At 38.3% G+C, this 23,486-nt stretch overlaps 3 protein-coding genes across 4 annotated transcripts; all 3 read left to right on the forward strand.

Moving 5' to 3' along the window:
• Window positions 1–188: 188 nt before the first annotated feature.
• LOC115757163 lies at window positions 189–15,162 on the forward strand. 2 transcript variants are annotated; one of them, XM_048278663.1, is made up of 10 exons: window positions 189–454; window positions 2,152–2,234; window positions 4,105–4,358; window positions 5,622–6,207; window positions 7,136–7,786; window positions 9,435–9,875; window positions 10,663–10,857; window positions 13,134–13,190; window positions 14,623–14,685; window positions 14,790–15,162. In XM_048278663.1, the coding sequence occupies exons 2-10, from the start codon at window positions 2,232–2,234 to the stop codon at window positions 14,871–14,873; spliced, it is 2,334 nt and encodes a 777-aa protein (XP_048134620.1). In that variant the 5' UTR covers window positions 189–454; window positions 2,152–2,231; the 3' UTR covers window positions 14,874–15,162. The 2 variants fall into 2 exon arrangements, with proteins under 2 accessions (XP_048134620.1, XP_030553139.1); XM_030697279.2 differs by having other exon boundaries at window positions 190–454; window positions 2,152–2,218.
• A 2,276-nt stretch (window positions 15,163–17,438) lies between these two features.
• On the forward strand, window positions 17,439–18,114 carry LOC115757164 (peamaclein). Its single transcript, XM_030697280.2, has 2 exons — window positions 17,439–17,606; window positions 17,721–18,114. Exons 1-2 carry the CDS (start codon window positions 17,525–17,527, stop codon window positions 17,903–17,905), a joined length of 267 nt encoding a protein of 88 aa, XP_030553140.1. The 5' UTR covers window positions 17,439–17,524; the 3' UTR covers window positions 17,906–18,114.
• Window positions 18,115–19,032: 918 nt separating this feature from the next.
• Window positions 19,033–20,979, forward strand: LOC115757161 (thioredoxin domain-containing protein 9 homolog). Its single transcript, XM_030697277.1, has 4 exons — window positions 19,033–19,084; window positions 19,197–19,472; window positions 20,262–20,420; window positions 20,522–20,979. The coding sequence occupies exons 1-4, from the start codon at window positions 19,061–19,063 to the stop codon at window positions 20,699–20,701; spliced, it is 639 nt and encodes a 212-aa protein (XP_030553137.1). The 5' UTR covers window positions 19,033–19,060; the 3' UTR covers window positions 20,702–20,979.
• Window positions 20,980–23,486: the final 2,507 nt, after the last annotated feature.

The raw sequence follows: 23,486 nt of genomic DNA on the forward strand, positions 1-23,486 counted from the left end.
CTGCGAATCTGATTATGCAAAAATTTGTTGAATATTGAATAAATTAACGGAATTCACTTTTTGGAGAATACGAGGTGAAAATAATTACTTGAATATTTGGACCGGACATCATAGTCCTTTATATTTTAATTCACTATACAATTATTTTCGTTTCGGCCCATCCGGGCTTTGTCGCTTTCGTGGGGGGTTACCGCCGGGGGTTGGTGGCCTCTCTCTCTCTCTCTCTCTCTCCCCCAGAACATGAAGCTCGTGGCTGGCGAGTGGCGACGCGTCGACTCACCAAACGCGGGACGAGAACACCTCGCAGAAGTGCAACGTAAACTGAAACTGCAACTCAAGACTCGTCTCTCTCCCTCTCCTGAAATGCATTCTGGGCTGGCGATGGCGCGAGCTGGTTTCATCTGATTGTGTCTGCGCCTCAAATCGCCATGGATATTCAAACTCTAGAAGAGAGGTGCGGCCTTCTTCTCTCCTTCTCGTTTTATCTCTTCTTGCCTGTTCATTTCCTGTGTCCGATACGCTGAGCTTCATTGTTTACGCCGGGGAAATTTCTTTTCTTTTCCCCGTTTTCGAGGCGGGTCAATGATTCATTTCGTTGCATTGCGGACGTTCTTCGTGGGAATTCATCTGATTGAGCTGCGACGCGGTTTTTCTTTTTTTGCCCCTTCTCGGGTACTTGTTTGGTTGTTGTCGGGCTCGTTGTTAGTTTATGTTTTCGGAAGAATCTTAGTTAGACCGAGGGAGGTGATAGATTCTGCTGAATTTGATCCGCCTTTCTTTGTTCATCTACTTGATTTGGCAACTTTAGTTTTCGATGTGATTGGAAATTTTTCTCGCCGGTTGAATTGCCAATGTTCTTTTATGGTCGATGCTCATGTGCTGAAAAGGTGAATGCGGAGTTGGCATTGGATGCATTTCTTGGACAGGGAAAGGGTATAGACACGTGAGAAATGTGTTCGGGACTCTGAAGTTTGCTATGTTTTGATCTTCTAGTTGTAATTGGGCAAGTCCCGGTTCTAATGATAATCACCAGATGTTGTTATTTTGTCTGGCCACGTACCCTTTGTCTGTTGAGTGAACAAGGATTGTTGCGCAAAACCTTCCTTTGAATGTGAAGAGATCATATTTCACAAATGTTCTAGGTTCTCATTTTCATTGTTTTGGGTCATTTCTGCTGATCATTTTCCCTTGTGAACTGTGTTGACTTGTGTCAGTGTCACACTAGAATTCGTTCAACACATTGGGTGGCCTTGGGAAGCTGCTTGTGAATTTCTTGGATGATTGTGAAATCTGATCACTTTAGCCTCATGACCACATCTTTTTGATTGATATAATCATATAGTACTGCTCATAGCTCTCTCTCTCTCTCTCTCTCTCTCTTGGAATGATGGAGTGAGGTTTACTGAAGAAGTGGTAGGATGCTTTCTAGTTAGATGTAGTGATGTAGCTACCTGTTTGCACTGGTTCTTTGAATCATGTTTCTTGGAAGCCTAGATCGCAGATCTTTCCCAATTTCACTGGTTATAGGAGAGCTGAAAAGTTGGTGTTAGGAACCTTTTGGATCAGAGGCATGTTGTACTGGTGCCCTAGAAAGATGAGTCTTGCATTTTTATTTGCTCCAAATATGAGTTGGTTGTTGCACTCTTTACAAATCCAGGAACTGGGAATCTAGAAACAGCGGATAAACTTTTGGGTATAGTCAGATGACTTAAGTGCTGAGAGATGATATTTTCAGTGACTGGAAGAAGGGTCGGTAAATAAGGAAACTATTTTCACTTGGAAGCAATCACCGAGGGCATCATAGTAAAGATACATAAATACAATAGATAATTGGTGGGATCTGATGAGATTATTGGTGTAGAACTAATAATTATGGGTTTGATAGCTTGCTTTTTTCATGGTTATGGTTTTTGTCGTCTGCTAGACTGTTTAAGGGTAAAAAAGAGGGCAAACCACAATAAAGGTTTTCATAAAGCTGGAGGACTTTAGTCGCCCTTTGGTTCACCATCTTTAGACTTGTTCATCTGGTAATTTCCTTTTTTGCCATTAGTTGGTCATTTCATACCAAGTAATTTCATTTTTCTTCAGGATCTTGATTCCAGTGTCTGATTGATGTTTTGAAATGATTAATAACATTCTATTTTGGTTCAGATACATTGATCGGTGCAGAGACCGTGGCGTCCTTCCTAATCCTACTATATTGTCGGGCTTCTTCAAGGTTGGTGTTAAATATGGTAATTTCTTTATTAGGAATCAGCATATTAAACCTTCTCCTGTTTTTCTCGCCTCGTCAGATGTGGAAACTGTTTAAAAGGTAGCTTTAGGATCATTTTCCCCTGGAAGAGATAATTTCTTGGATAATAGGAACTTGGACTAGCGACATCTTTGCTGCATGCTTGTAATCTAGAAGTTGTCACTTGACAGTACTGAGATATATTAAACCATACAGATATAAGATATTCTGGAGGTGGAAGTTAGGGAATCAATTCCCGCATTTTGAACCTTTCTTGCAGTTTCTTCTAGCATTGATGGAAGAGTTCTCAATGGCAAAAATTTGGCTCTACAAGCAGCTATACTTGAATTAATTTTGTTGAATACTATGTCTTTATGAAAGATAGTTGTCAAAACAATGTTTGGGCAAAGGAATATTGGCTTTGTATTTAAGCCATCGTACTGAACTGAATGGGAACGACTTTCATATCTCATGAGATGATTCTGGTCATTACAAGCAGTCAGAACGCCCAGTTTGCACATTCTTTTGTGGATTTGGGTTCATGTGGTCTTTTTCTTTACTAGAGTTCTCACCGTAGTATCCTTATATGATCATGTTATATTCAGTGAACTTATGTTAGCATGTTGAGGTTATGAACAACTTAACTGAACTCACATCATCGTGGAGATAATAAATTGTGTTCACTTTCCATTTATTCCTCCTAACTCCTATGTTGTGTAGATCAAAGTGCTTATCTTAGTATTTTGGAACTTGTTCTTGCCTTCTTCCTGCCTGGTGCCAAAAACATGCTCGTGATTTTCGTTTTCCTTGATTCTTTTTCGTTTTTTAACCTTTTCAACCGACTTAGACCCTTGTGTCCCTTCTTTTCCTTTGCGTTTCTCTCTCATACATTCCCAGTCGTGGACCAAACGTTTTTTATATTATTAGTAAGATAACTCTAAAAAAGGTAGGTAGTTAAAACATTTACCTTGTCCCCTCAACTTAAATTTTTTGGTCCGCTATTGTGTGTTCCCCTTCTCATGAGAAGTGATTATCTCAGTTGAAGGTGATGAAAATCAAATTTTCTCGGAAATTGAAAATGTTTCTCTTGTACTGCTGTTGGGACTGGTACACTCCAGGGGCTTTCTTCCTCTCTTGTTTTCTCCCTTGGGTGGGAGGGATCTCCAAGGGTCCTCTATTTCATTTGATTATTCTGGATTAAGTCTTGCCTATGGCTGATAGCTGCTCACTTTTTTTGCTCATCTAAGATAGCTGATATGAGTCCTGGTCTAGTTTTTGGCTTGGCCTTTTTGGGTGGTAAATTTGCTCGAGGTTGTGAAAAAGGGTTTGTTCTATCTTTTTTTTTCTCTATTCATTAAATTCACAATCTCTTCTGTAGCCAATAATAGCTGAAGCTCTCTTTATCAATTTATTGTGCTTTAATAATGCCATAGTGCTAAGCAGTTAGTGGAGCTTGCTTTACTAACATAAGAAATGTTGTGCTTTAATAATGCCATGGCGAACATTTGAATGGATAACACTACTTGGTGACTTTGTCCACATGCTTGTTTCTTGATCTATCTATCGTGTGCTTTTGGATGTGCATGTGTGCATGATGGAGCATATGCATGCGTGTGTTCATATCATGACTGTTTTTAGTGGCAATATTTGTCAATCAGATTTTGATTTTTAGCACTTTTTTGCACCACGCATCTTGGTAATATCTATCGTACAATTGTTTTAAGGATGTTCAATTTACTTACTTCTTGAATGGACTTTATTATTAAATGTCTTTGTTCAATTGAATCTCTTTAAGCATGTTTTATTTATTTGTTTTTTCCTCTAGAGGGGATGCTTCCTAAAGCTAATTGTTTCTTTCCTTTTATGTTCAGGCTGAGGTCAAAAAAACTCGCCACGAGTCATGTATACTAGAGATCATGCTAGACCATCTCAAGGATATAGATTTCCATCCACTGCTTGATGTAGTGGTTGACATTGATGCATCTGAAATTGAAGCAGTTGACATATGTAATAAATCATCAGGTGAATTAAAGGGAGAGTATGCTTTATTGCTGATGCGTGCCCTGAATAAAAAACTTCGTGCGGTTGATCTCCAGGATATCTCCTTGGGGAAGGACTTTTGCCGGTACATCCTAATGTCCTTTTCATATCATGAACTTATAGAAATCTGATGACTTCAAATGCATGGTCTATTATGTTATTAAGTCTGAATTTTGTGCACTTGATAGACAAGTTTTGAGCAATTTGGAAGTGCGGTAGCTGAGAAGCAGATTCCTAGCTATCTTTGGCTGTAAAGGGCTTGAGATCAGATTCTGGAGAGTTCATCTTGGTTTTCTTTTAGATTTTGCATATAAATAGGTACCACTGAAATTGGAAAAAAAGGCAAACTGGAGGTACTGGACCAAGCCCATTTTATGTTTTCAGGAAATTTTTGCTTGCATGGGCACATTTTACTTGGTGGGTGCTGTTGAATCTGCAGAGCCACTTCCACTCAAGTGTCCATAGCTTTGTTAAAAGCTATTTTGGTGGAAGAATGCAATTTTATTTGCATCAAGGATCATTTTGTATTTTTCACTATTTTGTACTCGGTATTATTGTATATATCCATTGGCCATTTATTATAACCATAAATGGGGGTACCTATCTCTTGTGTTTTAACTGGTAAAATGGAAGAAATGTGGATAACTTATGTCAAAGCACAATTAAATATCAAATTGTGCATTATTTGAAATAGTGTGAAAGAAGTAGGAAGTTGGACTTTCAGATATTTTACACATGTTTAAAAGAAGCTTATGTAGTCTAGCATCTGAGAACCATAAGATTTTGTCTGCTTCTCTCATATGAACACCCTTATTGCGCCACTTGTTTGACAAGGACAAACTCTAAAAAGAAGAGTTTCGCCTTGTTGAAGGAGCCTCTTGTTCAATAGTGGCTTCAAGTAGGTTGTGTTTAACGGAATTTTGGAAGATCCATCTTATTCTTACCGTGCTTTTTATGTTTCTGAAATCTACTGCTGGAGGAGTTGATGATTACTTGTTGGGGTGTGGTGGGTGGATGAGGTGATGGGAAGAGGGAGGGAGAGAAGGAGAGAAAAAGAAGAGAGGACATGTTGGGGTTTAAAGGGTCGTCCTACCTCCTTCCCGGGGTTCTTTCTGAAAATAGTAGAATATTCCTAGTGAAGAAAGAATAATTGGGTGCAGAACTGGAGTGAAGTTGTAGGTGTGTTATAGATAATGAGAGGAGCAAATTGTAGTAAGTAGGTCATACTTGCATCTAAATGTTACCATGGTCAATTATCCATCAATTTTCTCTTAGAAGGTAAGCACCAACTTTTACTAATTTTACTGTGTCAAAATCTTAATGTTCTTTTGGCGGTTCTTTGAATTAGGGATCTTTCAAGTAGAGGCTTGACATGTGAAGTGTTAAACATGAGGTCTTCCCATTTTCGCAAGCTCAGTATGGTGGGGAAGTTTAGTCGAATGCACACTTTGAATTTGGATTACAGCACTTCGCTAACTAGCTTCCAGAAAGATTGTTTCGCTTGCATGCCGAATCTAAAGTTTCTGTCCATGTGTGAGACAAGAGTTGCTAATCTCTGGACAACTATTGCTGCACTTTCCAAGCTCCCTTCTTTGGTGGAGCTAAGGTTCCAAAGACGGTTATATTATGAGGATGTAGAATCTTATATTGCATCATCAAGTGGCAATGAAGATGGCAGAGTTGGTCCTTTTCCAGAAGAACCAGTTATTGACATTGCAACACTCGTAGATCAGAATTTAATCTCAGAGACTATACTTAACAATCTAATGACAGTCGCTAACGCAATTGGCAATCCTGAACTACAAAGGGAAGGTGAGGAGTCATCAGATGATAGTGAGGTTGATTTCTCAAGTCAGAGGCAAGAATATGGTTTCATGCATGAATTAACTAATGCAATCAGCGAGTGGACTGGGAGGGCCGATGCACATGATGAGGTAATGATTGAATCGATCTTTGCATACTTGGCATTTACATCAAATGAGCAGCATGTCATGGTTGCTAAGTGAATCTAGTCAACAGTACAATATTGTACTTGAATAGGAAATAGAATTAAGTCTTAAGGTACTGTAAATTTGTGTGAAGAGGACAAACTTCTGATTAGACGAGTACAGTTGGAATTTCCTAGAAAGCCATCTTGTAGTTAAAGTGTTGGATCATGGAGCTTAAACAATATAGAATTAATTGAATACATTGGTCGGAACTACATTATTGTTGGATGTGTTACTTTATCCAAATATTATACCCCACCTTCATATAACAACTTAAACTTATGGAACAATTGATCGTTGTCCTTTAAAATTTAACATGGCATCAAGGCAGATGGTCTTGAGTTCAGATCTTTCCAGCCTTCTTATTTGCCACTCCTATTATCAATTTCATGCTTACTCTTAGGCCAAATCCTAGTGTATGCGTGAGGGAGAGAGTTACAATAGATGAATGTTTATTCATGTCTTCATCTAACAACTTAAGATTTTAGGTTGGACATTTTAATAGGATAATCAACTCAACCTATTGAGATATACATTGGCAACCACCCTCATAGGTTCTACTTGAATTGTATGGGGAGTGAATTGAAAAAAATGTCCCACCTCAAATTGAGAATTACATCGTCATTATAAGATGTTCTGAACATCTTCATTTCCTTTGCTTGTTAGTAAATAAATATTTATGCGATGTATTTAGCTGCAATGAAGATGCAGGTTGAAATGACTGTATTAACATCATGAAAATCATCATTCAATGTCATGGATGACAACAAGCTGCAGTGAATGGAAGAGAAATCATCTCTTCATTGATTGATGTGATCTTCTCTAAAGTTCAGAAAAATCTCATTTTCTTTTCCGACTATTGTCTGTCCCATAGGTGGATTATGGAGCATCTCTCAGCCTCAGCGAAGAAGAATTTATTGGTGCTTCAAGCACAAATTCTTCTACAAATATCGCATCGAGATACATTTCCTGTTGCGCTTCACCTATATGCTCCCAGAAACACTACAGAGAGTTCATGATAGCTTCTTTACCCCATTTGAAAATGCTCGATGAATTGCCCATCAGAAAGAATGAGAGGGAACAGGCTGCTGCCACCTTCTCACAATACTTTGAGTACCTACCATACAAGAGGAAAGCTAAAGAGAATGTTCTTAGTATCTTGCGAAACCGTGAAATCAAAGAAAGTCGAAACCTGGCTCGCACAAATAAACGAAAGAATACATATCCATCTGGAAAGTCTCAATGTTTCTACACCAGGTCACTTTGTGCTGCCAGAGTAGGATCTTGTCCTTGGCCTTCACTGCAACCGCTTTCTTATTCTAGTTCAGGAGATGAAGCTCTGAACTTTCGCCCCAGACAATTTGAGTATCATCCTTCGGATTCTTCCCTTATGGTTTTTGGAACATTAGATGGTGAGGTGATCATTATCAACCATGAGAATGGTAAAATTGTCAGTTGCATCCCATCTTATGGAGCGATGAGTAGTGTGTTGGGACTCTGTTGGCTCAAGAAGTACCCCTCTCTGGTAAGTATGGATTATGTCAATGCACATTAAAACAAAGATCTACATCGGAATGAGTGCCACTTATCTAGGCACATTGCTGCAGATTTGATTACAACTTATTACTATTGTGGAGCATGCATGTACCATTTTGAAGCTCTTGATTTTGCGATATTAAAAATTGAGAATTTTGGCTGCTGTGTGTGTTTTCGGTCTTGTATACACTTTCTTTCAAACTAAATCTTGCTTTAAGTATAGCATTACGTTCAGTTTCAAGCATAAGAAAATGGGTAATTAGGTAATGTTTATTCTGGAATTGTAAAATCAGTGGAGATTATTAAATTTCATCTGCATTTTGTCATAAACTTGATCTTCTTTGATTTTGGGGAGAAGACTTTCTGGTGAGTTTGGTGTTTGTGGTGGCTGCAGCTTTTACTTGTGACTAGTTTTCAGCTTGCTGTAGTTTTTGCTTCCTAAATATATTTACGTTTACGTTTAGGCCAAAATCTATCTGTCTGCCCATTTAAGAAGTTCTTGAATCAGTTGATCCCAAACTTATGTTTCTTTCTTCTTAAATATTAAAATGAATAGCCTGCCATGATTCGAAAGTGGAAAGGAAAAACATAGTATGAATTGTAACATATATTATAGAGCATATAGCACCATAATTGTCAAATACATTTATCCAATATCAAATAATGAGCAACAGTATGGATTATCTAATATATGGATATCTAATATATGATTCAAATGGAAAAGTGGATAAATGGAGTTTTGTTATCAAGTTACTGGTCACACTGCCACAAAGTTCTACTTTACTATTCTTTATATTAATTAGAACAAGAAAAATAAAATTTACACGATTGATTGGACAATATTCTACCTATAATACGTATTATTCATTCGTTAGTGACATAGGATAATAATTTGATTTAACTTTATTAAGTTTATATAAGAGTCACAAAAAATGGGTAAGGTCGTACAACTTCATTGGCGATGCGTAATCTCACGTCACAAGTTACAACCACGACACATTAGGAGGAAAAGAGATTATTTTATATCCTTCTTTAGCTGTATAATTTTTTTGGTCGAACTTTAGCTATGTCGATAAGAGTCCTAAAAGCTGCGTAACTTCCTAATGAACTTTATGATTTTGTTGTATCGATATAACTATCCATGCATTTCGTATTAACATATCCCAATGCAAATCCATATTCGCTGTCTTCATAAGTTTTTATTATAGACAAATTATAAAGAGAAGTCCTTATTCAACACTAAGTACAGAGCTTTATTGTTTGGTCAATACATATGTAGCTTTCATGTACATGTTACGAATATAATGGAAAATTTCTACTCACATTTTGTAGTTTACCAACTTCTTAACCATAATAGAATACTGGAAAAGGTAATTTTCAAATTTGTGCCAGACGTGGGTCTTCAACTAGTATCTTGATTCGATCACGAGTTGGAAGCATGCTGGTTCCTGTTGTGATTTCCAGAATGTGAGATGTCCTTTTTCTTAGTCTGATGATTTCCGAACAAACAAATTGTGCGTGCAAACTCGTTCGTGACAACGAGTTGCATTGGGAAGACAGAATTGCACCTATGCTGATAATTATGTTGTGTGGTATTTGACCTTTTGACTCACTCTTTCCATCTGTTTCAATCTCAGCTCATTGCTGGTTCTGACAATGGTTCACTAAAGCTATATAATATCCAGCAACTACCTCCAAACAATTCAGGAGCATATTCAGGTGCTGGTTCTGTCACTTTTCAAGACTTTGATCAATTGACTTCAGTTCATGTCAATTCTGCAGACGAGTTGCTTCTTGCTAGTGGATACTCCAAAAATGTTGCACTGTATGATATCAACAGTGGAAGACGTCTTCAAGTATTCACAAATATGCATCAGGAGCATATAAATGTTGTAAAGTTTGCTAACCATTCCCCATCCCTTTTTGCTACTTCATCGTTTGACCGTGATGTCAAACTGTGGGATTTGAGACAGAAACCTTTTCTTCCTTGCTACTCTGCGACCAGTTCCAAAGGGAATGTTATGGTTTGCTTTTCTCCGGATGATCAGTATCTTCTTGCATCAGCTGTTGACAATGAGGTATTTGTTGGTACTAGTAAAAACTACCTGAATTAAGCACTCATTTCATTCAATTGTAGATATTGAATTGAGAAATCATCTTGCTTTTAGATTCTCAATCATTGAGATCCAGTCTCATACGTGTTGACAGTGGTTTTAAGAATCTTTTAAGAGAGATATCATATGTAGTCTAACCAAATAAGTATAATAGTGAAGCCAAATATATTAACAAATCCATACTGGAAGATAATGCTCAATACATGATCTATATAAGTTGCATGAATGTCCTTACTCAAACAGCCAACATAAATTCCATTAGCCCATAGTATTTTATGATCAAGGCTACATACACTTTATCAGTTGTGTCGGCGACAAATTCCTCCCCCTCTTTATTAAATCCTGTCGCAAGTGCAAATGTGGTGACCCGTGTCTCAATTCTGGAAGGAAATAAATGTACCACTTTGTTTTGCATACTCCCTCTCCTTTCAGAATGCTCCCAATATGGAATTTTCCGAGCCTCTTGATTTTAAGACTTTTTTAGCTCAATCAAGTTGTCCTCATAACAGGCCATCTCTTTAATTTTGTCAATCTTGGGAACACCTCCAGAAGAAATCATCAAAGTATTGTTTACATTTGTTGGAAGTACTTAGTACCATCCAATAGATGAGTTGTGGTATAGTAAGGCCTCAAGTTTGTGTATGCAAACATCCCTCCTAGTTTCATCTGTTTAAGCATTTATATCTTTGCTGCTATTGTTTGAGATCTTTCTTCACCCATTTCTTAGGCCATGCTATTTGATTTGTGACAGGTAAAACAATTTCGGGCTGCTGATGGAAAGCTTCTTTTGGATTTTGGAATCAATCCAACAGGAAGCTCCCAGAATTATACACGGTCATACTACATGAACAGCAGGGATTACATTATCAGCGGGAGCTGTGACGAGCACGTTGTCCGAATTTGCTGTGCGCAAACTGGAAGGCGTCTTAGAGATGTTTCCTTGGAGGTAAATCTATGACATTTGCACAGTATGGAAATTTTATGGATTTTGCAAGTTGCTAGCAATTTAGGCTAACTTTAGAATACTGTGAGTTTGAGATGTGGTGTATCTTGCTTTCCTAATGAAGCATCTTCTGTTCATAAACTTAATGGTGTCTAACTCCTGTCTGTTAAGCTCTGTTCATCATTTTACCTGAGCTTGTCGAACACATCGCACTTCATAATTCGATACTTATGGTGGAAAGATGTGTTGTTATGACAGGTTAATCATGATTTAGCTTGGCTGGATATGCTATTGGGGTTATTGGTGGCTTGAATATTTACTTTCATGTTGTTAAATGATTGATATCAATTATGAGCTTCAGTATTAGGAATTATGATCTTTAACAATCAAATAAATGGAAATCAATGATTTCAAATGGGAGGTTGAAATTACAATCTTATGCTTTCATCATTCAGGAAGGCACTTGAAAGTACCAGAATGCAACCTTATGTAAAGGCATGTCTCAGTGTCTATAAATAATTTGTCACTATGCCTGTCCTGTGGAACACAGGATATTTCTTTCTGTGTCCTCATACGAGGCTAAGTCACAGTTGGTCAAGATTCTTTATCGTTTGAGAACATGTCCCAAAAGATCTTGCTCAATTGCATCAATATCTTCAACAAAAATATCTAGGCACTTATGAAAAGCAATGCGGAAAACCTTGTGTACCATGTCTAATTAATAGCTCACATAAGTGAGTACAGTTTGAGTTGGAAAATATATATCTATTCTATATGAGGAAACTTTAGTAGCCACCTTTGAAAGTTCTCAATATGAAAAGCAAGAAAAAGAGTAACAATGCATTTCCTATATCTTCATTGAAATCCATTGTTCGATGCGATGTCCTTCAAATAAGATGATTTGCAACCCTCCTGAAGTCGTATATTCTGATTTGAAGATATGAAGCCATCTCCTCACATGACATTGCAATTTCATATGAATACTACGTAGGATAAAATTCGGAATCATGAAATGGAAGCGTCAAGTTTGAATTGTGAAAAGAATTGAATCGAGCTGTGAATTAAAAGATTCGAAAAAAAAGTTCTAGAATAAGTTGGACATGAAGTGTAGCTCACTAAAACTAGGTAGAGGTTCAAGAATAAAATTAACGAATAGATGACTTTAATCATAACAAAATATCACTGCCTCATGAATGATGTAATTTCTCAAAACTCCATTCCATAAATCTATATGATAGATGCATGGATCAACACAACAAAACTTAGAGATCATAACATTATGATCATTAATTAGGGAGGAGTGAGAGCAATCTAGATTTAAGGTGAGAACCGTTGCACCAATCATCGTGCCAGATATGTACTATGTATCTGTCTATCATCACCAATCTCAAATCTAACGGAGGCTTTGTTTAGCTTAACTACCTATTTACAATTGAGTGCGGTAACAACTGCTTTACATTCATATGCTTAAGATGTCCTTAATATGTCCAAGTAGTTGTATTCCTAAGTTGAAATGCACTACTAAGAATCATAAAATTGGATAGAAGAGCTAATTTAAATGTGTTATTTTCATCTATCAAAGTCGTATGACCCATTTAAGTTGATTATTATGCATGATCTGAGTCCAAGTAGTATTCATTTATTAGTGATGCTATAGAGGTTGACTTCACAGTGACAAGAGGTAATTAACCCTTGAATTAGCAAATTTCTTGTAATGTTGACCGGTGTCCAGGTTTTTTAAGTTTGAAACTGAAAATGTCCACCCTATTATATAATGCCTAGTGTGCTTGGCACTGCATAGCAGGATACACCTATTGGGATATGGCTGTGCAATCAACTCCTTATCAGAGTCCTATATTGTTGTCTCGTTTCTGTTGAAAAGGAAGTCCTTATCCCTCATGCATACCCACCAAAAGGAAAAAAAAAAAAATGTACATGCTTATGCACACAGATGAAGAGAAATGAACGAGAGAGTTTCAAATGAAGAAAGATTGACAAACAGAATTTCCTCTGACGTGCATTGTAACTTAAATAGAGTAGGAAACTGCTCATTTCCTGGAAAGCAGACAATTAACGATCAAAAAGGTAATTGCAAGATGCTGATTACTGGAACTTTAATGGTCGCGTCATCAACTGAAGCCATAATCTTCTGAAACTGATGAGGTGGAAAGGAACTATTTGTGATGATAAACCAAATTCTGCTCAATTCCTTTTGTTATGAAATCCTTCGGACCTGTGATGCGAACATGATTTATGTAATCTTAAATGTTTTTGTGCAGGGAAGAAGTTCGGGATCTTCCATGTTCGTGCAATCTTTGAGGGGTGATCCTCATAGAGTGAGTTGTGCTCTATTTAGCTATTAGTCTTCCATAACGAGAGAATGCACTGTAGACCTATTATATTATCGCAAAATGATTTGTTTTGTTACTATCAGACTGACTCCATAGTTTACAGAGAAACATGTCCACACAACTTCTGTCCATTTTGGTTTCTGTTGACATGCTTTTTACATATTTAGCCAGAGGATGTTTTATATTCAAAGAGATGTATAGTGACTTTAATAGTTATTGAGGTAGCACTTAGAGTATGGATTTGGTCCATCAACTGTACGTTTACTCTTTGCAACATTTTGCTAAACTCTTTCCAATAACGTTGTGCACTCTACTTTTACGTTTCTATTTACTTCATATGTTACATGTGCCATTGGATGGCGGTAGGGGTGTGTTATAGAATGTCCACGTGTTCAAAGGAGGACGTGCAGCAAATGATTACTGATAATACTGATCTACAAATTAACATGAAAATGTGAGGGAGAAACTAATATCATTAAATTGTTCGGAATATGCTGGTAGAACGTCATAACAAATCAATAATTATTCCTAAATGGAATTGTTCCAGCTGTCTCTTGTTCCTTATTAACATTTAGAATAATTGAGAGCCTCTCTATGCCCTTTTTGCCATAACGGTCCATTAACATTTTACGCAATATTTGTATTTTTTATATAAGAATTGAATGGTTAAGGATCTTCATGCACATAACTTTCAGATGTGGTGGTAGTCTGGCTTTTCCTTCTATCTTTAGTCCTGTCAATTATGGAGAAGTTTATGTAGAGCTGCACCGATTGATGGAAAGAAAAGCAATTGCATCATAGACGATCAATTTTTCTACCAAATAAACTTTAGATATCAGATTTCAAGCACCGTTAACTCATCATCACTCGGCATCATTTTCAACCGATCATGTTTTTGATTCCGCATAACTATTCAAGAGGAATCTCCTGGTAGAGATGAAATTACTAGAAAATGAAAGGAACCAAGCTATCAGAACGCGTCTTCTGTTATTTGTCTGGTTGCTAGAAGTTTGAGAGGGTAAAACTTCAGGAGAGGATAACTCATCTGAGAATGCGAATCCTGCCTATATGGTAGTTATAACGTTGGCTTGTAGACTAATTTATACCTCTGTTTGCTGTTGTTGCTTCCTGAAATTCATGCAATTATTTGCTTGCTAAATGTCAGAGTGATGGTTGTTTATTTATTGCATTGGTCATCTTCCAACTGTCAAGAACACTGGCACGATCAGCTTTTACTGCTTCTCTCTCTTCTCATATCCGTCAATTATCATCTATAAGCAGAAAAAGCTCACTCTTTTGAGGGATTGCTTCTTAGGCAACACGCCATTAGGTGTTAGATGTCTATCCTGCACTTTCATTCAGTGTTGTCTTAAATCATGCCGTTTCCATCCTCATTCACTTATACTACTGTGGTCAGGATTTCAATATGAGCATTTTAGCTGCCTACATGCGTCCAAGTTCAAAATCAGAGATTGTGAAGGTACGATCCGCCTAGAATTTGTTATTTCATATTCTCTCAAAATTATGTGTTTTATATATATATATCTCCTTGGGTTGTGAGTTGAATCGAGCCATAATTGTCAGGTCAATCTGCTAGCATCGAGTGACGATACGAAGGAGTACTCTAATGGCCAGAATGCTCCCATATCCAATAGCCTGGGAGGTTGATGATTCTTGGCTCGTAAAAATTTTTGTACATTCTCCTTCTTTCAATATGTGTGAATATAGTGTTGCTGTGTTAACATTGAACAATTAACATTGAACAATGAACTCATTAAGCTAGCCTGTCGTCCTGTGAAAAATTCACAGCAGGGCAAAGAAACTAAGTTTATAGAGAAGGGCGTGGTGCGGGTACACATAGTTGGTGTGCTAAACATCGAGTGATGAACTCGTTAACTGTGTCTGTCGTGTTGTAAGCAGTTCACAGCATGGCAAAGAAGGTCTATTTTCAGTGAAAGGCATGGCGCGGGTATCTCGTATGTGTATCTGCTACCTGATTACCTGTAGTGTTGTCATGTTGGGATTTGCCAAATTTATCTCTTTTGTGAGCTAGATTATCTAATTTATGCTGTGGTTAGCATCTGCAATAGTAATCATTCCCATGTAAGCATCTCAAGTTTTACTGTTAAGCTCAGTAGTTCATTGTGTGTAGGGACTGTTGAATCTGTTTACAGGGGAAGACTGGAAAGAGAAATTAGACTTGGTAGGGGAAAAGTATCACAAAAGTCCTAAACTATTGCATTGATACCAATTCAGTTTTAAACCTTTTAATTGGATCAATTTAGTTCAAACCGTTTTATATTGGGTACCAATTTAGTCCATCCGGCCAATTTAGGCCGGGAATCGTTGACCTGGACTCCAACCATCCTAAGTGATATCATTAGTGCTGACGTGAACATTTTCATTTTTTTTTTCATTTCTTTGTTTTTAATTTTCCTTTTATTTTTGCCAGTGTGTGGCCGACAAAGAACAAATTCGAAAAATATTAAAAAATTATTAAAAATGTTCATGTCGGTGTCACATAGGACGGTTGGCTTTCAAATCAGGGATTTCCAATCTAAATTGGCCCAATGAATTGAATTGGTACCAACGCAAAAAGGTTTAGGACCAATTTAATTTAATTGAAAGGTTTAGGACCAAGTTGGTACTAATATAATGGGTTTAAGACTTTTTCGGTAAATTTTCTGACTTAGAAGTGTGTGAATGCTGGTGCGAACTCTGTCTGGGTCTTTCTGAATTGAGCTGAAATGTTATTACCTGCTCTTGCCATGAAGGTTTGTGATATCTCAATGAGGCAATGAGATGAGACTTGCTTTATAGCAACACCTGAATGGGAAAAAGATATTAAGTTTTGTGCCTGTGTCTACAAAGTGTGGAACTCTCGTTAGAACATCAATAGCGGATGAAAGGAGCTTTCTCACCCCCCTCCTTTCAATATTTTCTTCATCTTATATTCCCAATTCACTTGCTCTTTTCTTTTAATTAATTAATTAATTATTTATTTTAACCTATACTAGCAACTTAAATAATTCTTCAACAAAATTGCCTGTTACACTTTTACACAGTTCCTGTTGATATTTATTTTCATCTTTCTAATATTTTCACTTTTCTTTTTTTCCTTTAATAACTGAGTTTTCTTTATAAAAGAAGAAGAAGAAAAAAAGTTGTTTAAGAGTGCTTAAGTTACGACGCGATTTCTTCAGAGATTGTCCACGGAGACTACTATTGTTTCATTCGGAGGTGAGCGTGTTGATGAAGATGCGAGTTCGTGAACTTCTAACCGGCCTTGATTTTGATAATTATCGAGAAATTAATGGCGATTTTTGGACAAGTAAGCAGTAAGTTTGAAATTAGAATCAAAGTTGGGATCTCTTAGGCGAAAAAAAGTAAGGAGGAGGATCAATATTGAATCTAAAGTTGGGAATTTTTTTATTAAAAATCAGGCCGAAGTTCTCCTAAGTCCTTTGTGTACGCGTCTGCAGCATTTTCACAGGCTGTTGAAGTTAATGGCGGTTTCGACATAAAAAAAAAAAAAACGAAAAGAGTTAATGACAGTTCCTAGGAATTTGTCATTGCCGAGTTTTTAAGGTGGTGTCAGTCGAGTGCACCACCCACCGACACCTCCTCCTCCGCCACACCGTCCACCATCCTCCCTCCGGATTCCACGCGCCACGTTGTCTGCCTCCTTCACGTGCGACTGACGACTATCGGACAACGTGTACCATCACCAAACAACAGTAGACAGGCCACTCGTCACAGAGCAAAACGACACGAGTAGCCCTCAAATTTAATTTAGCATGCAATTTAATCCTTAAACTTTTGATATGTTCTGTTCGCTTTTCGAATTTTCGATACATGTTCAAAACAACCCTCGAATTATAGAAAAATATTTAATGTTAACGAATATGTATCAAAAGTTTGAATATTGAATATTTTTATATCATTCGAGAATTGTATTAAACGTGTATTAAAAAGTTTAGATAGCACACCGAACAAATAAAACATTTAAAGAACAAATCGTACCTAAAATTCATGGATCATTTGTCCTGTTTCCTAACAATTGAAATCACTTCTCATCCATCCTTCAAGACCACACATCACTACAAGTACGGTATATACGCTGTAACCATCTGGACTGTCAAAACTCACGGATCTTCACTAGAACTCGTGTGGATCCCATCGCAGCGAACGGTTCCGATCGAGCTCCGTCTCTCTTTTTCATATAGTCCCAGGAAATAAATAGCTTTTCCTGTAGGAGGAGGAGACCTCCCATCGTTTAGCAGAACCTGGAAGACAAAAAGGGAAGTTAGGAAAGCCTCATGAAGCTGCTGGCTCCGGCTCTTCTGCTCTGCACGCTCCTCCTGAGCTTCGCTCTCCTCGAGTCTTCGTCCGCAATGTCGCGTAAGTACATAAGCAATGCGTACCCTCTTTTATCTTTTCTCGATCCGCATCGCGCGCCTTCGTGCTCTTTTCGCGGCGCTTAGAGATCATGGTGATAAGACGAATTTGCTGTAGAGTTCTGCGGGAACAAGTGCGAGGGGAGGTGCGCGAAGGCCGGGGTGATGGACCGGTGCATCAAGTACTGCGGCATCTGCTGCGAGGAGTGCCGGTGCGTCCCGTCGGGGACCTACGGGAACAAGCACGAGTGCCCTTGCTACCGCGACAAGCGGAACTCCAAGGGCAAGCCGAAATGCCCTTGATGAAAAAGCCGAATGCGTTTCTCCATTGATCTGGAGAGCTCTTTTCAAGTTTTTGAGCTTGAGTAGAAATGGCTCCGATGCTGAAATAAGATGAGCGTTGGAATGCAGACTAGGGTTTAGTCTGCATGCTTTGGACATCTCTGCTTTGATCGTGTCTTGATGATGTGTGTTTTTGTAATCTTGCCATGGTGCCTGCTGGTGATTATCTTGAAGAGGACATGTTACTGTCTTTTGCCCCTTTCCCATGAATTATATTGCCTGGTGTTACTGGAGCTATTTTTTTTGCGAAAAAAGAATAATTTGAAACCATTTTTTTTTTTGAAAATTGATGAGTTGAGTCGCTTCAAATAATTAGTTAGTAAAAAATATTTGTATTATTGACAACAATTTATGTTCAATTATTTTCGTAGATGATAAAAATATTCTTCGTTCATTGATTTTTGTAGGCGATATAAGCAATTATTTTTTAAGAAAATATTTTTTCAGATTATATATTTTTCGCGAAACAAACGGTGCCTAAGTATGTTTTTCAGATTGTTATATGCTTGTTAATTGTACACCGATAATTTTCCAAATTGAATGAAAATATATTGAACTGCTCCTTTCAATTGGAAACCTCCTTTTTGGAGTTTTTTATTTTTATTTTTTGCACCTACCTTAAAAATTGAACCATGGTCATGAACATGAAAAACAACAATATGATCGCTTGAGTAACAAATCTTTTTATTTCGAAAATGATGCAATTTTTGTGTTTCATTCTTTTTATCCAAAATTAAAATGGTTGGTCCTCGAATAAAATCGGATCAAATCCGGCCGATTCAGGAATCGGGTTCTTGAATAGACCGATTCGATTTTCAATTCCAAAAATTTGGGACCGGAAGTATCAAGGTTAGTTCTCGACTTTAGACTGAGAATTTTACCAGTTCCGAAATCGATTACCCCTATCAAAAACCGATATACTTTGATGGGTTTGAGGCCCATATTAAAATGGGCTCCATTGATCAGAAAAGCCCATGACGCTCAAAACGACACCGTTCTCCCCTCTCTTGCTCTCTTGCTCTCTTCTCTCTCCCTCCCCTTTCACAGTCTCTCTCTCTCTCTCTGCGCATTGCCATCGCCATTTCCGTTTTGCTTCCCCAAGTTGCCCGACCTTCAATGGCGAATCCGATAGTTCAAGAGGTACTCGTTTCGTCGATCCCTCTCCGTGACTTCGAATCCCGATTCGTTCCAATCTCCATTGATCTCCAAAGATTTAACCTAATTTTTTAGCTTCTCTCTCTTTCTCTCTCAGATTATCGAGAAGCAAGTCCTGACCGTGGCCAAGGCCGTGGAGGACAAGATCGACGAGGAGATCGCCGCCCTGGACCGCCTCGATGAGGACGATCTTGAGGCGCTGAGGGAGCGGAGGCTGGCGCAGATGAAGAAGATGGCGGAGAAGCGGAACCGCTGGATCTCCCTCGGCCACGGCGAGTACTCCGAGATTCCTGTGGAGAAGGAGTTCTTCTCCGTCGTCAAGGCCAGCGAGCGCGTCGTTTGCCACTTTTACCGCGAGAATTGGCCCTGCAAGGTGAGTTTCGTCTCTGTATTTTGGAGTTGTTGACGGCTTTTGAATGCCCTCATTGTCTTGGTTTTTGTTGATTTTGAGGTTCTTTTGGGGGGTTGAGTAGGTGAAGTTGCGTCTCTGGGAAGTCATTGCATTGCCATTGCTCCGCACCATTGGATTCTTGTGTTGATATGCAGCTCAAGTTTCAGTATCGTTTTTGAAGTGTGGCGGATCATTAGTAATTCCTGCCACGAGTAATGCTAGAAATATTATGAAGCTATGCAATTCGGCAAACACTACCAAGTGGTTGTTCAAGTTAGCTGGCTCATTTAAGCATTTGACAAAGTTACAGAACTTTGCTTCATTTCTTTGTAAACCAATTTAGCATACCAATCTTGGCATCTTCCGCATTTTTCTTTGTATCATATGGATTAGTATGTGTTTACAATAGGTTTTGCAAATGCAGTCAGCATAAAGATGATTTTTTTTACTATCTATTGTTTAAAGGAGCTAAAGATGGAACATAATTATTTCTTACATAGATGCTGTAGCTGCTACCTGTACGGTGAGATTAACGTGATACCGACACTGCTTGGGGGTATTTAAGATACTTGAAGCATCCGTTTGAATTTTGAAGAGTAATGAGTTTACTTTTGTCGATTGAATTGCCAAATCATCCTTTTGTTAGGGGGTTCGATATTTTCCTCCATGAAATTAGAACATATCTTGTGGAAGGAAAGGATTTGAACCTCTAAAAAGCGGGTGGGGCATCCTAAATAGAGGGAAAGATATTTGATCACAGGTGATTTGCAGGTGATGGACAAACACATGAGTATCTTGGCAAAGCAACACATAGAGACCCGCTTTGTGAAAATCCATGCGGAGAAAAGCCCTTTTCTCACGGAAAAGCTTAAGATCGTTGTTCTCCCTACTCTTGCTCTTGTAAAGAATGCAAAAGTGGAGGATTATGTGGTATGATATGACTTTTGCAGGTCACTCTTTTGTATTCTTGATGTCCTTATCGAAACTCAGATTAACATGTTTCTTAAATTGCTATACTCAATCTGTATTAGGTGGGATTTGATGAGCTTGGTGGGACTGATGAATTTAGCACAGAGGATTTGGAGGAAAGATTGGCCAAATCTCAGGTTATCTTTTTTGAGGGTGAATCCTCATTAAATTCAAGGTCTGGTGCACAAACTAGGAGGAGTGTCCGACAAAGCTCAAACGCCGATTCTTCTGATTCAGAGTGAATATACTAAATCTATTCTTAAAAATGTGATGTTATCCTTCCAAGTTATCCATCAAGTGTTGTGCCTGAGTTATTAGTTATATCTCTGCATATTGTTCTATTTGCTAGTGAATCTTTGATGCTCCTTATGTCGGAGTAAGATCAATAGTTTTGTGAAAGCTGTTTTGTCCTTTCATATTTTAATTTTGATAAGTATTTCCAAAAAACAGAGTTTAGGCCTTCTTCGAACTACAACGGATGGAGCTGGAAATAGGACACTACGCCTCAGGGTTATAGTTTGCAGAGTGTTGTCTGTCCTTTATTTATCTATTCTTATCTTACCTGTTGATGGCAATGGAACTTAGAGTTGTTTGTGAATGCTGCAGATTGCTAGTAATTTGCTCTATTCATGGAGGCCGGGCTTTCATGGTCTTCTGTTTATCAATACATAATTGCTAGGGTTTGAGTGACCTTGACTTGGATTATGCTTAGTAGGAGTTTTCTCAACTGCGATTATTGCATCTTATCCCATAGATTTTTGAAGAAATAGCTGAGGTCATATTCTTTAGTTCAAATTGTAATTCTTCCTTGCGGTTGGAGCCGTGTGTCCCATTCAAGCGATTCAGATGTCACATTCGGAGAATTGTGCAAGGATGTCTATTACAGACACGGACAAAATGAAAGGTTGTGGAGAAAATTCAATCTGAATTGGAGATGTTGGCCAGTTGAATTAGATCAATTGAATGAACTGCGAGTATTAATAAGCTGGGCAGCGATTGAAAGATGATAGAAAGTGGGAAAAGAAATCACTGATCGATGTGTATAAATAGTAGATCTGCTGATACACGAAACTGGAAGAGAGCTCAACATGAACGACAAACAAAAAGAGCACGGAATCCCAAAATACAATCTCGCAAAACCACATATGCATGCAAATGATATTACAAATAAAAGGAGCAATCCCACAAATTACCAATAAAGTGAGGTAACCTCATATGGTACAAAGATCTTCAGGGGCTGGTGGCTGGAGGAGGAGTGAGGAAAGGAATGGAAGGAATCTTAGGGAAAGAAATAGGGATGCTCGGCATAGGGGGCAAGGTGGTTGGCATGGTTGGCATGCTTGGAAGTGGCGGCAGAGTAGCGGTTGGCAATGTCGGCTGGGTGGTGGGCAGCGTCGGCAACGTGGGCTGAGGCAGGGTTGTCGGGATGGCAGGCATGGGCGGCAGGGCGACCTTCGGCAATGTGGGCATGAACGGCAGGGGCAGCGAGGTGGGAATTGGTAAAGTTGGTATGGTGGGAAGAGTCGGGATCGATGGCATAGTTGTTTGAAGTAGAAGACGAGCTCCGAAGCTCATGTTGGCGGTCAAGAAAATTAGGGCGACGAAGAGGACAAAGCTCTTTGAAAAAGAAGTCATGTTGGCAGATGAAGCGCAGGTGTTATGTTGAGATAGGCTCAAGCGATGAGCCGAGAGGAATGGATTGCTAATTGGTGTTTGCTTAATGGAGGAAGGGGGTGGAAGTTTATATAGCACGAGATAATTATAAAGAATTTAGGGTTGTGGTAATAAGTAGGTGACTAGTCTCTGGGTATGGTTAGGAAAGAAAAACAGAACGTCTCTTCATAGGTTCCTTTGTAGCTCACCACCTCAGCTCAGTCTTCCCACCTGCAAAAGAAAAAGACAAAGGTCAAATCTGCTGTTATTGTTAGAGATGGCCATATGCTTTCGTGGCGTCAGGCTTCGCATCTATGTCTTTGTGGAGAATAACATGCTTCACGACTTTACTATTGTCTATGTTTAATTGTTAACTTCTTGATACTAACATGTTATTCTAGGCTTGTTCGTGTTGCATTGACGGGTCTCTGCAAAATTTGGACTTCAGCAATTATCCGGTCTACTGTTAAGTGATGGGCTTTAGTCATTTTGTAAAACAAAACCAAAACAACACCCCCAACCACACTTTCCTCTTTTATTATTATTATTATTTATTATTATTATTATTATTATTATCGCCAAAAATCGCAAGTTGGTAGATCCATATCGCATTTACCTCAAACTAATTTTCGTGTAAAAAAAAATTACTAAAATGATACAATCGTGCCGCGTTTACCTCAAACTCATTTTTATGATAAAAAAATCAATAGCCGATACATTTCGTGCCACATTTACACATAATTTTCTGTGCTCTAGACATAAATTCTTAACTATGTTAAAAGCAAATGATTTGAGCTTGAGGTCTGAGAAAAGGAGCAAATAGGCAATAAAACGAGGTATTTGCGAGCTATCTGTGAGTTTCTTGAAATTGAAGTAATCAACGAATTCCATTTCTAACAGAATAGTTGGCCTAGACACATGTTGATTAGCTTGGATTTGAGAATAGAATAATTTTACGGATATTGAAATGACAAGAAACCGGCCAATAAGGCTGACTTTGAGATCCTTGTGATATAAAAATAGGGATAAGTATACCATGAGTGCCATAACTTGTGTACGGCGTTCATTTGAGTGCCATAACTTTCAAAATGTTCACTTAAGTGTCATAACTTTTAAAAATCATTCACTTGAGTGCCACGTCGGAGCAAAATCGTTCACTTGAGTGCTATAGTAACTTTTTCGGTGTGCCAAGTCGGCTTTCCGGCGTGCCACAGTAACTCTTCGACGTGCCACGTCGGCTTTTCGGCATGCTACGGTGACTTTTTCGGCATGCCACGTCAGCTTTTCCGGCTACCACGTTAACATGGCACTCAAGTGAGCGATTTTTGAAAGTTATAGCACTTAAGTGAACGTTTTGAAAGTCATGGCATTCAA

The sequence above is a fragment of the Rhodamnia argentea genome, chromosome 5, assembly GCF_020921035.1.
Source record: "Rhodamnia argentea isolate NSW1041297 chromosome 5, ASM2092103v1, whole genome shotgun sequence".
Classification (NCBI taxonomy): Eukaryota; Viridiplantae; Streptophyta; class Magnoliopsida; order Myrtales; family Myrtaceae; genus Rhodamnia; species Rhodamnia argentea.